At 47.5% G+C, this 15,305-nt stretch overlaps 1 protein-coding gene across 2 annotated transcripts in view; it reads left to right on the forward strand.

Annotated features, from left to right (window-relative positions):
* Positions 1 to 15,305, forward strand: part of AP1AR (adaptor related protein complex 1 associated regulatory protein) — a 152,938-nt gene that overhangs the window by 97,831 nt on the left and 39,802 nt on the right. For both annotated transcript variants that reach the window (XM_029596201.1, XM_029596193.1), the window contains exon 8: positions 7,317 to 7,390. In XM_029596201.1, coding sequence (XP_029452061.1) covers positions 7,317 to 7,390 — 74 coding nt within the window. The remainder of the gene's footprint in view (positions 1 to 7,316; positions 7,391 to 15,305) is intronic.

Genomic DNA, 15,305 nt, shown 5'->3' on the forward strand with positions numbered 1-15,305 from the left:
ATTACTGATGGTGCCGTTCCCCAGTTGCCGCAGGCCATCAACTGCTCATTGGTCTTTTTTTTTTTTCCCCAATGGTGTCTTCTGCGTTCTGCCATTGCTGCCGTTCTGCCATTCGTGCCATTCTGCCATTGCTCGTGCCATTGCTAATTTATTGTTTTTGTTGATTATATTTATCACTCCTTATTGTTATAGTTTAATTCTGCCCTATCTTCCATCTTCCAAGTTTTACGCTCCCTGTTTTAATGTAACTTTTCATTTCTACCTAGATGTTAATTGGTTTCCCCCTGTTCCATTGTAAACCGGTACGATAAGACCTGGTCTTGAGTATCGGTATAGTAAAAGAAGTTAAATAAATAAAATAAATTGCCCCCAATACCCCCGGACTATGTCCATCACAGATCCCTATCGGGTCTGTATTCTGTGCCTGGGGGCTTCGCACGATGTGCGTGGCTATTCTTTTTGCGCCCAGATGATCCACAAGGGTTGCCATGCGCGCCTTGATAAGATGGAGACGACGTTTGGGCCCAGGAAGTCTGAGTCCTCAACATTGGCATCAGCTCCTAGGGGCAAGGAGGACCCAGTAGGTATGGGTCCTGACCTGCCATCTCCTCTTCTGGTTTCCCAAATGAAGTTAGGAGCCAGGGATCAGCCCGTGTCTATTTCTTCCCATTCTAGGTCCAGTTCAGCGCCGGGGAAAGACTGGGCCAAGCACTGTGGGAAAGTGAGGAAGCACAGTCATCAGTCATCTTCATCCCATGACTCCAAGCTCGGGAAAGTATAGTCAGAGACTCCCCCAAAGCGACCCCGCATTAATGAGGCATCAACCTCCATCAAAGCTAAGGATCCAAAACGGTCCCCACTGGTGCCACCGCCTCAAGCTGTCCGGTCAACGGGCAACATTTGAGAAGGCGTTAGCGCGCAGGGTGTGGTTGGCAGTCAAACGAGCCCTATAAGTTATCGAGCCGCCAGCCCCCTCTGAGCCACCACAGGAGCCTGCGCTGTCACTGTTGGCACTGTTGCTGGAGCTTCTGGATTTGCTCCTTGGTGCTCTACTGACGCAACCCACACAGATGCCCCGAGAGCCGTCTATGCCTTGGGGGACACTGCGTTCACGATCAGAAGCCATTCCCATTGCTGATTCCTCAGATGAGGGAGGGCTGATGATTATTCCTCCGCATGCCCCTCCATGCCTGCTGTGCACTGATCAGCTGGGTCCATCAATGCCCCTGGTTCTGGCGAAGCCTCCAGTGCCCTCGGTGCTGTCTGCGCCCTCTGGTCCCTCTATGCCCTCGGGGCTGCCGGTGCCTTCAGGGCTCTCGACGCCCCAAGTCAAGGCTATGCTTCGTTCGGGCTCCTCCACCGGTGTCATTGGGTGATCTGAGTGAGGAGGATGCCCCCTTGACCCGTGGGAAGACTAGCTTTCAGACTCTTCCTCGGCAGAATCAGAGGATATTCCTTCTGGGCCATCCCCATTGAAGGAGAGGCACTGCTCTCCTACAGAGGACCTGACTTTTGCAGGTTTTGTCTGGGCCATGGCAGATTCGGTACCCTTCTAGCTCCTGGTGGAAGAAGACTCCAGGCACAAGATGTTGGAGGTCCTTCAATTCATGGATGCTCCCAAGGAAGTGGTAGCAGTCCCAGACCATGACCTTTTCAAGGAACTGTTTCTCCGCCTCTAGAAACACCCTATTTCAGTTCCTCCGGTTAACCGGAAAACTGCTGTATATCTGGTTCAGCCCACCACTGATTTTGAGTTGCGTCAGCTTCCTTACCAGTCTGGTGATGGAATCCGCCCTAAAAATGGCTAAGGACTCTCACCCATGGCTCGGCTCCTCCAGGACGTGAGCTCAGGGCCCTAGATGCCCTGGGTGTAAGGCTTTTCAGAGCTCCATGTTGGTGGCTCACATAGCCTGCTACCAGCTATATATAAGCAAGCACTCCAGAAACCTCTGGAAGAAGGTTCAGAACCTGGTGGAACGCCTTCCGCAACAGCTGCAGGAGGATTTCCTGAAGACTGTGCAGCAGGGTTTTGAATGTGACGAGCATAAAGTGTGCGGTCTGCATGTGGCATCTTTGAGACAGCAGCCAGAGTAGCTGCAGTTGGCATTGTGCCTGTCGTATGGGCCTCCGGCCAGGGGGCCAGGACCATATCGTGGACTTGCCTTGCACTGGAGAGAATCTCTTTGGTGATAAGATTAAGTAGGCGGTAGCCCAGTTGAAAGATCATCATGAAACCCTGCAACAAGTTTCAGCTAACACTTCCAACCCACAGTTCTCGGGCAAAACAGCTTCCAAGCAGGGACCTTTGTGCCATTTTTACAGGATAAGGAAGTACTACCCTCTCGCCAGTAGGGTTCGGTCTCAAAGGCCTGGTCTTGCCCTAGGCAGGCACGCACCCCTAGGCCTCGGCCAGCACCTCAGCCTAGCCCTGCCACAGGGTTTTGACTGGTGGCGAGGGAGCATAAGCCATGCACATGTGCCTGCAACGGCGGACCCTCCAGTTGGGGGACGACTGCAGACTTTCACAGACCGACAGTCACCACCGACCGATGAGTCCTTTCCATCGTCCAGCGAGGGTACTGGTTGCATTTCCAAGAGTTTCCTCAGGACTCTCACCCATGCCCCTCTTGGGAGTCCTCTGTGGATCAGGAAATACTACTCAAGGAGCTTTCCGCCCTCTTATTGGCCAGGGCGGTCGAACCCATTCCATCCAGTCAGTGGGAAAGCGGCTTCTACTCCTGGTATTTCCCCATCCCAAAAAGAACAGGGGGCCTTCGCCCGATCCTGGACTTGAGAGCTTTGAACAAATTCCTCAAGTGGGAAACGTTCAAGATGGTCTCACTGGGTGCCCTTATTCCTCTCCTGCGACGGCGAGATTGGCTTTGCTTCTTCGATTTAAGAGACTTATACACCCACATAGAAATTTCCCATATCCACAGAAAGTACCTCAGGTTTGTGGTGGCCGGGATGCATTTTCAATACCGGGTGCTACCCTTTCGTTTTGCATCCACTTCCTATGTCTTCACCAAGTGCCTGGCAGTAGTGGAGGCCTACCTGAGGCGGATGCGAATGCAGGTCTTTCCCTGCCTTGGACGACTGGCTCATCAAGAGCTCCTCTAGGCAGGGGCTCTGTAGTCTGCCAAAGCCATCATTCACGTCTTGGAGACCTTGGGGTTTCTGATCAACTACCTGAAGTCGCAGTTTGTCCCTGCACCACAGCTGGACTTCATTGGGGCCAGGTTCAACATCTCAGGCTCCGGCATTCTTGCCCCAGGATCGAGCACTTGCCTTAGCTTTACTTGCGGGAACAATCTCTCAGAGCCCCCATGTCACGACACACAGTATGTTGTGCCTCTTGGGGCATATGTCTGCAACAATCCATGTCACTCCCTTTGCTTGCCTGCACATATACAGAGCACAGTGGACCCTGCGATCTCAGTGGCACCAGGTCACTCAGGGTCTTCGGGTACGCATTCAAGTCACTCCACCCCTTCAGGCCTCCCTCTCGTGGTGGATGACTCCGTCCAACTTGGAGGTGGGGGTTCCATTTCAGTCTTCCCCTGCTCAGGTTGTACTCAACAGATGCTTCCCACCAGGGCTGGGGAGCCCAAGTGGGAGATCTTTGCACCCAGGGTCTTTGGTTGCCACAGGAAGCACACTGTCAGATCAACTTCCTGGAACAGGCGATGAGGTTCTCTCTTTGGGCGTTTTGGGATCATCTGGTCAACAAGGTGGGCCTCATCCACACCAACAATCAGGTGGCATTGTCAGGAGGAAGTCCAGATATAGTCATAGACCTTCTCCCAGGGAATCTTTCTCCGAGCCGTTTACCTTCCAGGACAGGAGGACATGTTGGCAGACAACCTGAATCAGTCTTTCTACCCACACAATTGGTCTCTGAAGCAGGAAGTAGCGGACCAGATCTTCCGTCTTTGGGGGGACCTCAGACGTAGACCTTGTTGCTTTTCCCAACAAGAAAGTGGAACGGTTCTGCTCTCTTTCTGGGGTGAACAGCAGACCGGCATTGGACACTTTTGCATGTCACTGGGGCAGGGTTCTCTTGTATGCGTATCCTCCACTTCCCTTGGTGTTGAAGACCCTCCTGAAACTCCAGCAGGACAAGGGAACCATGATCCTCATTGCACCCTATTGACCTCAGCAAATCTGTTTTCCTCTCCTGCAAGATCTCTCCTTGAAGGATCTGAGCCATCTGGGAATATCCCTGGACTTAAAGCAGGATTGGGGCAGGCTGTGCCAACCCAACCTCCAGGCCTTGTCCCTCACAGCTTGGGTGTTGAAAGGGTAACTTTCAGCCCCTGAATCTCTCAGAAGGCATGTCTCAGGTCTTGCTGGAGTCCCAAAAACCCTCCACTAGAAGTCTTATAGCCTGAAGTGGAAGAGGTTTTCTGCTTGGTGTGGGAGAAACGGGTTGAATCCATTTTCTTGTTCTATCTCCAAGCTGTTAGAATACCTCCTGCAGCTCTCAGATGTTGGCCTGAAGACCACCTCTGTCAGGGTTCACTTTAGTGCTATCGGGGCCTACTACCAGGAGGTGGATGGTGCACCCATTTCGGTAAAGCCTTTAATGGACATGCGGGATCTGCTCCAGCTGAGACCTTGCCTGAAGCCCCCTGCGGTATCCTGAGACCTCAACGTTATTTTGTCCACTCTGATGAAGGCTCCTTTCAAACCCTGGAGGAAACAGAAGAATAGATGCCAGATGTCTTTGAACGTATTTATTGTAGTGGAGACGTGTTTTTATAAAAAGCCCGACTCAGCCGAGTTTCGCCACACATCTAGTGGCTGCCTCAGGGACTATAGTAAAATAACATCAAATACAGAAAAATAAAAAGACATACACAACTTAAAAAATCAGTTATAAAATATTAATATACAAACATATCTGGACGATTGGCTAATAATAGCCTCGACCCCCGGACATCACCTACAACAGACACAACAGTTACAGTTCATAGGAGCATGCCTGGACACCACTTGCAAGAGGGCATACCTACCAAACGACAGAATATCACAATTCCCTTCCCTTCTACATGCCTTGAACCATACTCGGAGACCTTCGGCGAGACAAATTTTAGTAGTCCTAGGCCACATGGTGGTGGCTATTTTCACGGTTCCAAACAGGCTACACATGAGACACCTGCAATGGGGACTAAAACGTCAATGGAAGCAACACTCACAACCGTTGACACAGAAGTTATTGCTGACCTCCGAGTTGAGAAAGGACATAACATGGTGGCTCCTAGACGCCACCCTATCCAAGGGAGCATTGTTCAGTTCCCCTCCTCACAAAACAGTATTAACCACAGATGCGTCTCGCAAGGGCTGGGGTGCACATCTCAAGATTTACGAAACACAAGGGTTATGGACAATCTCAGAACAAAACCTGCAGATAAATTTATTGGAACTCAGAGCGATTCGAAATGCATTACAAGTGTTTCAAGACCACCTGAAAGGCTGCAGGGTCATGATATACACGGACAATCAAGTGGCGATGTTTTACATCAACAAGCAAGGAGGGTCCGGTTCATGGTCCCTTTGCAAGGAGACCCTGACAATCTTCGAATACGCTCACCGGAATTGCATACATCTGCAAGCAACTTACCTACCAGGCGTGGCAAATTCAAGAGCGGACAGGCTAAGCCGCATCTTTCATCCTCACGAATGGGCACTCAATGCAGAAGTAGCCCAAGACGTATTCATGCAGTGAGGGACACCTTCGATAGATGTCTTTGCAACGGAGATCAATGCTCAAGTTCCCAAATTCTGCTCGATAAGACCAAGCCAATTCAGGATCGCTCAAGATGCCTTCCTCATCCCGTGGACGACAGGCCTCCTGTACGCCTTTCCTCCCATACCACTCATAACAAGGACAATTCAAAAATGCATAGCAGACAAAGCTCAACTAATACTCATCGCCCTGGCCTGGCCTTAGACAACCATGGTACAGTTTCCTTCTCCGACTATCCATCACGGATCCAATTCGGTTACCGAACCGCCAAGATCTTCTCTGCCAAGATCAAGGGACGCTTCTACACCCACCTCACTCATCTCTCCACTTGACAGCTTGGAGATTGAGAGGCTCCTTTTAACAGAACAGGGAGTTTCCACTTCGGCACAATTCATCTTGTTAGAATCCAGGAAACTCTCAACAAGGAAAAAATTATAGCTATAAATGGAAACGATACTCTACCTGGTGCACTTCCAAAGGTATACCACCATTGGACTGCTCACCTGAGTTGTTCTGTGAGACATTTTATAGGTTCACAATTAATGCAATAAAAGCTCATCAAGTCATAACCATGGCAACATCAATTACCCATCTGTGCACAGTAACCATTGAAGAAACATATAGAACTGCATCATGGTCCTATGTTCATAACTTTTAATCTCACTACTGTCTGGACAGTGTCTTGCAGAGATAATACATTTGAATAAGCAGTTTTACAAGTCCTTTTCAATTAGTCAACTCCTCCAACAATATCTCTATTCCGGGTTGCTCTGTAAAACCTAAACAAAAGTAGGACAACCTTCAGCCTAGGATTCTCCACTTGTGTGGCTGATTCATCCTGTTTGTCAGTGGAGCAAGCAAAGTTGCTTACCTGTAACAGGAATTCTCAATAGTCAGCAGAATAAATCACACAGGTACCCCCCCCCCCCACACACACACACACACCTTTTTGAGGAGTCTACTCCAAAGCTCTGTAATAGGTGCTGCATAAGAAGTCTTGCACATGCTTAGAGACACCTTGGTTTTTCTGAGCTTTAAACAAGCTCTCTGTCAGTGCCATCGGATAAGGTCTTCCTACTTGAGAGTTAGATTTATCTTGTCGTCTACGGAAAACCCCTGTTAAAAGTAAACATCTGCAGTCTTTGTTGTAGCCTAAGCTTTGTGTTCAAGAAATCTCTGTACTTCAAAATACTTCAAATTGGTGTTTTAACTTTGTGCTCCAGCAGTAGAACTACCTAAAGAGACCTGAATTCATTTTTTAAATTTGGAACCTGACCAATCACTTTTCAGAGCCAGCTGGATTGAGAAGTTTTTTTTAGATGTTCAACAGCATCAGCTAGCAGCAGTGCTGGGTGGAGGGTAAGCTACATATTAAATTGAATTGACTGCCCTTTCTAGCTATGCAAAAATGAAAGTTCTATGATCAGATTTAGAGGTTTGGGATCAAATATATGGTTGAGATTCATCCATTAAATAGTGCGGGAATGTGTGCTTCCCCCATTTCAAGCTAAATAGGTTCCTGTTCTTTATGTGTTATGTGCTTAAAGTTGTGCTCCAATTTTTGCAGTACTGTGGCAGAAGAAGATTTTGAAACTTATTTGCAGAATCTGAAGTCACAATATGAAGCTTTTCGGAGTAGCAGTAAGTCTTATTTAAATTTCATTTTTCTGCCTTTAATTTAGAATGAACCATAAAGTGGATTACAATTAAAATATCATAAAAAGAACTTCAAAAGATATTGATTTAATGTATTATGAGTTTCTATATTGATTATTCTTTTTTCTAATTTTATCAACATATTTCCAGGCTTTCATCGCACAGTTCATGATAGTAATGGTACTTTGCTAAAAGCAATCACAACTATTACCTTAAACAAGTTAATTATATAAAGAGTAACATTGACAAAATGTATATATACATAAAACTATATAAAAATAAAGAATTTCATTTTGCCCTTTGTTGCTGTTCTCTGATCAGCATGTTAATACTTGCATATAGATTATTTTTCACTTTGTAACTGGCATCCTGTCTTATTTCAGAAATAAATCAGCACACAGAATTATTCTTGGTTTTCACCAACTCCAGTCTAGTTCCCCCCCTTTTTTTTTTTTTTTTTTTTAAACAGCTACCCAAATTAGAAGGATCTGTGATCTCACCCAGTGTGTATCTTTTAAAATATTATGTATTGTATTTTTGCTGTTTTCAGAAAACATTTATATAAATCAACTTTTCTGGAACAGTACAGTATTACTAAAACTAAGAATTTAATTGCTATCCCTTTCTGTAATAGTTCTACTATGGTATATCAAGTTTTATTGCTTTTATTATATTATGTTGGCACGGTAATTTTTTTAGTAAACCTGTGGATGCATTAGCAAGATGTTTTTTATTCTTTTACTCTTGGACATGCAAATTTAGATGTAGCTATTATACTATTATGGTTTCATTCATCTAGATAAATTATATCAAGCCAGAATTAATTAAATAGTATTCTCACAGGACAAGCAGGATGGTAGTCCTCACATAAGGGTGACATCACAGGATGGAGCCCAATCACGGAACACTTTTGTCAAAGTTTCTAGAACTTTGACTGGCACATACTGGACATGCCCAGGATGGCACTAACCCTGCAACCAGCAGGAGTTCCCCTTCTTTTTTCTGCGCAGCAGTAGCCACGTGGGTTAAGGAGCTGTAAAGAGATTCCTGACAGGAATTTTCCTCACGGAACCTCTTCACTATTCTTCATAAATTGATACCCCACAGGGGTCCCCCTATTGATTTTTCACATCCACGGTGGTCCGGTAAGTTTTTTACACGGTTCCGATCGATTCCCGTCAAGTTCTGCCCTCGCAGCCTACTGGCCGTCGACCGCACCGCGGCTAAATTTTTGAGAGGCCATGGCATCGGGGTTCCGTCGGTGCCCCGACTGCACTCGCACAATGTCCATTACAGACCCTCACATGGTCTGTGTAATGTGCTTAGAGCGGGAGCATGATGTCCTTAATTGCACCAAATGTGCCCTAATGACACCAAAAGGTCACAAGGCTAGAATGGAGAAAATGGAACTCTGTCATAAACCCCGACTCAGTCCATAGCCTTGACATCGTCCGAGCCGACACAGTCTACGTCGCGCGAGTATCGTGCACCGACCGGTGTCCAACCAGCATCGACGACTCCACGGCTGTCGACCCCCTCCGTTCCTCCTCAGGAAAAAGACAGAGGAGATCATTGAGGAAAACATTGACATAGACACCGAAAACCTCAGACCATCGACGCAGGCAAGCCCTCGACATCGCCATTGTCTGAGCCACCGCGGAAGAAAGCCCGTCCAGAGAAGGCACCGTCCCTCTCTGAGTCCGGGTCACCGAGGCAACCCCCACTTGGACAAGTGCTGGGAGCTGCGATTTCACCTTCAATGGTGGTCCCTCTGGCATCGGGGCTTCACGCTCCAGGTTTCCGTGAGGAATTGGATCTCATGATTCAAGAGGCTATTGGCAGAGCGATGCAAAGCTTCAAGATTCCTCTGATACCGGTGCCGATTCCTGAACAGTCACCGATTCAGTTCCTGGAGCACTGGCACCACTATTAACAAGGATGGAAGCGCTGCTTGCTGCTTTTCCTCCGATGGATCCAGGGGCACCGATGGCCCCAGTGCCCTACTCCCCAATTCCTCCCTCATCGACAGAAGGAGAAACACCGTTATTCCTTCCTGTATCGGGAGTCCTACCGATGCCTCAGCCATCGATGTCACTGATAGCGTCTTTTCTGCCATCTGTGCCGCCGATCTGTCCATCGGTGCCTCCGGTGATTCCCTCGATGCCTTCGGTGCCTAAACCAGGACCTTCACGGGTGCCTACATTCCGTCCCTCTGATGATCCTAGGGGGCCGGTGATGAACCCTATGATCCATGGACCGATGACTCGTCCCAGGATACCGATGACTTGCCATCACCACCCTCTCCTACCGAAAGCAGGAAGCTTTCTCCTCCAGAGGACTTGTTCTTCATTTAATTTTGTGAAGGAAATGTCTGAATTGGTTCTATTCCAACTTCAGACAGAACAGGATGCTAGACACCAGATGATGGAACTTCTACAATTTCTGGATGCTCCTAAAGAAATCACATCTATCCCTATCCATGATGGTTCTCTTGGATCTTCTAAAGAGGAATTGGGAGCACCCTGGTTTGGTAGCACCAGTCAACTGAAAAGCAGGCACCACATACCTAGTCCAGTCACCCAGTGGACCCTACGTTCCCAGTGGCACCACGCCTCTCAGAAACTGTCAGTACAGGTCCACATAACCATTCCACTCTGGCTCTCCCTCGCCTGGTGGATGCAGAAGTCCAACTTGAAAAAAGGGCTTCCTTTTTCAGCCCCCAGCTGCTCAAATAACTTTGACCACTGATGCCTCCAACTTAGGCTGGGGCACCCATGACCTGCACTCACAAGGGATGTGGTTGAGAGCTGAGGCGGCCTGCCAGATCAACTTACACCCTCTACACATTTCAGGACTGCCTGTCCAACAAAGTCATCCTGCTCCAGATGGGACAATAAGGTACCTGAACCAGCAGGGGGGGCACAGGTTCTTACTTGCTGTACCAAGAGGCAGTGAAGATTTGGGCCTGGGCTCTTTCGCGTTCCATGCTCCTGCGAGCCACCTCAGAATATAGTGGCGGAGCGCCTCAGCCAGACATTCCAGCCCCACGAGTGGTCTCTGAACCCCTCTGTAGTGATCAGGATATTCCACCTTTGGGATCAGCTGGACGTCGATCTCTTTGCGTCCCCACAGAACCACAAGGTGGACTGATTTCTGCTCCTTACAGGGGGACCACAGGAAACCAGCCATGAATGCCTTCGCCCACTCCTGGAGTGTGGGCCTGCTATGCGCCTACCCTCCGATTTCACTAAAAACCAAGACTTTTGTGAAGCTACAGCAGGACTGAGGCTCCATGATCCTCATAGCCCCGCATTGGCCGCATCAGGTCTCGTTCCCTATCCGTGACCTCTCTGTCCAGGAACCCATTTGCCTGGGCACCTCGCCCAACCTCATCACGCAGGATCAGGGCAGGCTTCGCTACCTGAACCTCCGGTCCCTGTTCCTGACCACATGGATATTGAAAGCTTGATTCTCCAGTCTCTCAACCTTTCTGCCAATGTCTCGCAGGTCCTAGTAGCTTCGCGAAAGCCATATCTGGCAAAGTGGAAGAAGTTCTCCTCATGGTGCATGCAAGAATTCCTTGACCCCCTTCTCTTGCCCCACGCCGCGGCTTTTGGACTACCTCTGGTGCCTTTCGGAATCTGGTCTACAGACCAGCTCGATTAGGGTACATCTGAGTGCCATTGGCGCATACCACCGAGGAGTGGGCGACACCCAGGTCTCAGTGCAGCCCTTAGTCGGACGCTTCATGAGAGGCTTACTACAGCTAAAGTCTCTGCTACATTCTCCTGTTGTGTCCTGGGACCTCAACATGGTGTTAAAATGGCTTATGCGGCCTCCATTTGACCCCCTGCACTCCTGCGAGTTCAAGCACCTCACTTGGGAAGTCCTCTTCCTCGTGGCGGTTACTTCTCACAGTCCGTGAGCTCCAGGCCCTGGTAACCTATCTGCCTTACACAAGGTTCTTCCACAACAGGGTGGTACTGCGCACTCACCCCAAGATCCTGCCTAAGGTAGTGACTGACTTCCACCTAAACCAGTCCGATGTTTTGCCCACCTTTTTCCCCGAAGCCACACTCACACCCAGGTGAGAGTGGGCTCTGCATACCTTGGACTGCAAGTGTGCTCTCGCCTTTTATCTAGAATGCACCGCAGTCTACCCAACTCTGTGTCCTTCGATAGGAATAGACTAGGAGTTGCGGTGGGCAAACAGACCCTCTCTAACTGGTTGGCGGACTGTATTGCTTTCTGCTACCAGCAAGCAGGCCTTCCGCTAGAGCAGAGCTTTCCAAACTTTTCATGTTGGTGACACACTTTTTAGACAAACATAATTTTAGGACACCGTAATTAGTCTACAAGCAAACCGGAGGTTAAAGGTTAAATGAACGAAATGTATTTTGACAATTTATGTATGTTTCCTTAAATATATACATAATAAAATGTTTCACGACACAACATATCTTGTGAAAACCTTTCGCTTATATTAAAAATATATAATATTCCAAGATTAATGTTGTTGTTATAATTTATGAGTAACAATAATAAAACAAAGTTATTGTGTTATTCAATTTACCTCTTTAATGAGATATATGAGCTTGATGGGATGAACACAGCTTTTGAATATTTGGTGTTAATAAAAAAGTCCAAAGGGTCTTCTGCATAATTTTAAAAAGCTGGCCAGTTTAACACTATATAATTATTTGATAGCCATATAGAATTAGTTGAATGAGGCTATGAGAGTAAGTCAGGAATATATAGGAAGGAACAGAATGTCAATACAAATCTTCAGTTCTCTAACTCTGTGCATCCACTGAAATTCCCCCAAACAATGGAGCTTGGATGTTTCTCTTACAGCTCATCATACTAAGATATTTTCAAATTCTGGTGTCACCTCACAGTAACAGCAGCACAAACACCTTCCACTGCCAGGCACATTGTGAACTAACACAAAACCTCGCAAAAAAGACACTCAAAATCTATACTGCAATCCCATCGTAACATAACATTAATAACACCAAGGACTCAAACAACAATAACCCTACCTGTGAATAAGCATGGGTAAATATTACACTGGGTCCTAGAATACCAATACACCACCTACTGAGGAAACAAAACAAACACAATTGCTATAGATCCCTATGCTAGCAGAATCTCTCATCATGGTCACACACACAGAGCAGAGACAGACCCTCACCAAATACAGAATACAAAATAAAGGAGCACAAATTAGACAAAAACTGAAATGGAAACTCCAAGAAGCCAGATTCTGTGTATTAACAATGGAAAAACAGAAACACCATTCCTCATAAAACAAACAAAATCAAGAAACATAAAGCATCAGTTATAATAGTAAAACCATACTAATAAAAGAATATTTTAAAACTACTGAAAATAGAATTTCTATTAATTAAAATCATATACATTTTTTACAATTTCCCAGAGGTTATCCTCTCTCACACAGACTCACATGTCCATTCTCTCTCACACATACACTGTCACATACTTACACATTCATGCTCTTATACCCACCATAACCTCTCGCTCTCACAGACTCAGGCTCTAAGACACTCTCTCCCCCTCCACACACACCCTCTTACTCCCCTGGATTTTCTCATACACACTCTCTCTGGCTCCCTCACATACACACAAACACACACACCCAGGCAAGTTGCCAATCATTCTCACACAAACACACACACCCAGGCAAGCTCCCAGTCATTCTCACACACTAAAACTGACCCCCAGGCAGGCTCCCATTCATTTTCACACCACTCCCTCACCATCCCCCAGGCAGGCACCCATCCATTCACACACATACACCCCCAGGCAGGCACCCATTCATACACATGCACACACTAAAGGCAGACCCCCTCTCTTTCTTTTGCCAGCAACCTCGGAGCCTCTCTCATTCCTCTGCTGCCACTGATGCCGCATGGCTATTGGGGAGGCGCTGATTGCTGCTATTGGCACTGAAGCCCATTCTGCTGCCTCCTCTGTGCAGGCCCCGTGGGTTTCCAGTTCCTCCATGTTGATCTCGCACATTGTGAGATCCGCATAGAGAAAGTGCTACTCTTGACATTAACAAAGATTACATGTGCCAATCAGTAAAAAGAAATGTATTTCTTTTTTTTTTTACCTTTGCTGTCTGATCTTAGTTTTCTAATTGGTTGGTCCCAGGCTTTTTTGTTCCACCTCCCCTTTCTTATTTTTTTTGCCAATTCATTTCATATTGTCTTTTTTTCTATTTCTTTTCTCTCCATCTATCTTCTTCCCTCAAACATACAGTCAGGTTCTCATTCTCACATGCTTTCTTTCTCTCTCTCTCATACAATCATTCATACACAGTCTCTCTCTTGCACATGCTGTCTGACTCTCACACACCCAGGCTCTCTCTCACTCCCACATGCTGTCTTGCTCATGCACAGGCTCCCACTGTCACATGCTGTCTCTCTCTCACACACACACAGGCTCTCACAAGCTGTCTCTGCAAACATTGAGATCCTCACTCCCACACCCAATCTCTAAACTCACACAGGCACCCAATCTCTCAACTCATCTCATACACGCACACAATCTCTCAATTCAGCTCATACAGGCACCCAAACTCTCAACTCAGCTAATACACACACCCAATCTCTCAACTCAGCTCATACACGCACTCTACGGGCCCTCAGCCTCTCTCTTACCTCTGGGCCGCCTCTTCACGGGTCGCTGCAGGATCGGCTCTGCAGCGGCCCTGATCTTCTCGGGCCAATCGCAGCGACTCTGATCTTCTCGGGCCGATCCGATCCGCGGTGGGGGCCCTGCTACCGGGCCTCTTCTCGCCCGCTGCAACAACGCGGCTCCTCTTCTGCACGCGGCTGCTTCATCTCCTTCCTGCCCGTGCGGCTCCGGCAACATTTTTCTTCCGGGGCCACGTGGGCAGGAAGGAGGCGGAGCACCTGCACATTTAGACGTGCCCTTTTTCTTAGGGGCCGTGGTGACGTGAACTCACCACGGCCTTACCGATCTTCCGGCTGTGTGTCTGCGGCACACAGCACAACGATTCTTCACTGCTCAGCCGCCAGTAGGATGAGCTCCACCGGCGGCCACATTGGCTCCCACTTGCCGGTGTGTCACGTGCACCGGGCTTGCGCGACACACCGGCACACCTCAGGCGACACACCAAAGTGTCGCGACACACACTTTGGAAAGCTCTGCGCTAGAGGGACGAGTGAAAGCGCATTCAGTGAGGGCCATAGCAGCAGCATCAGTGGCACACTTCTAGGCAGTTACAGATTCATTAAAACCAACAAGGCGCAAATTTTCGCCTTGTCCTATTCTCAAAGTCATCCAGTTTAACATCCATTTCCAAGGCTTGTTTTTCTAACGATTGAATCTGTGCATTGAGGCCCTGCATCTCATAGTCTCCAGTCAAAATGCAGTATTTCAGCTTACTTACTAATGTTAAAAATAGTAGCATTTTAAGGTCCCAAATGGCTCATGAAATTTTTTTCAAAATTGGATTTTAGCGCAGAAACCACAGAATTTCACTTTGTGCATCAGGGCTTCACTGCAGTCCAAATCGAGAGCAGTCTCACCCTGTACATCTGCCATTTTGTAATCTCCAGAACATGGTTTGTCTTTGTCCTTTTTTTATAGTTCTATTGGCCATCTTCAAGTCAGTAATTCCAGGAAGCAAGAACTGCTACTCTCTCATTGTACCTGAAGACTGGAGGGTGGCCAATGTAACCCCAATATTTAAAAAAGGCTCCAGGGGCGATCCGGGTAATTATAGACCAGTGAGCCTGACTTCAGTGCCGGGAAAAATAGTGGAAACTATTCTCAAGATCAAAATTGTAGAGCATATAGAAAGACATGATTTAATGGGACACAGTCAACATGGATTTACCCAAGGGAA

Source organism: Rhinatrema bivittatum, chromosome 1, assembly GCF_901001135.1.
Source record: "Rhinatrema bivittatum chromosome 1, aRhiBiv1.1, whole genome shotgun sequence".
Lineage (NCBI taxonomy): Eukaryota > Metazoa > Chordata > Amphibia > Gymnophiona > Rhinatrematidae > Rhinatrema > Rhinatrema bivittatum.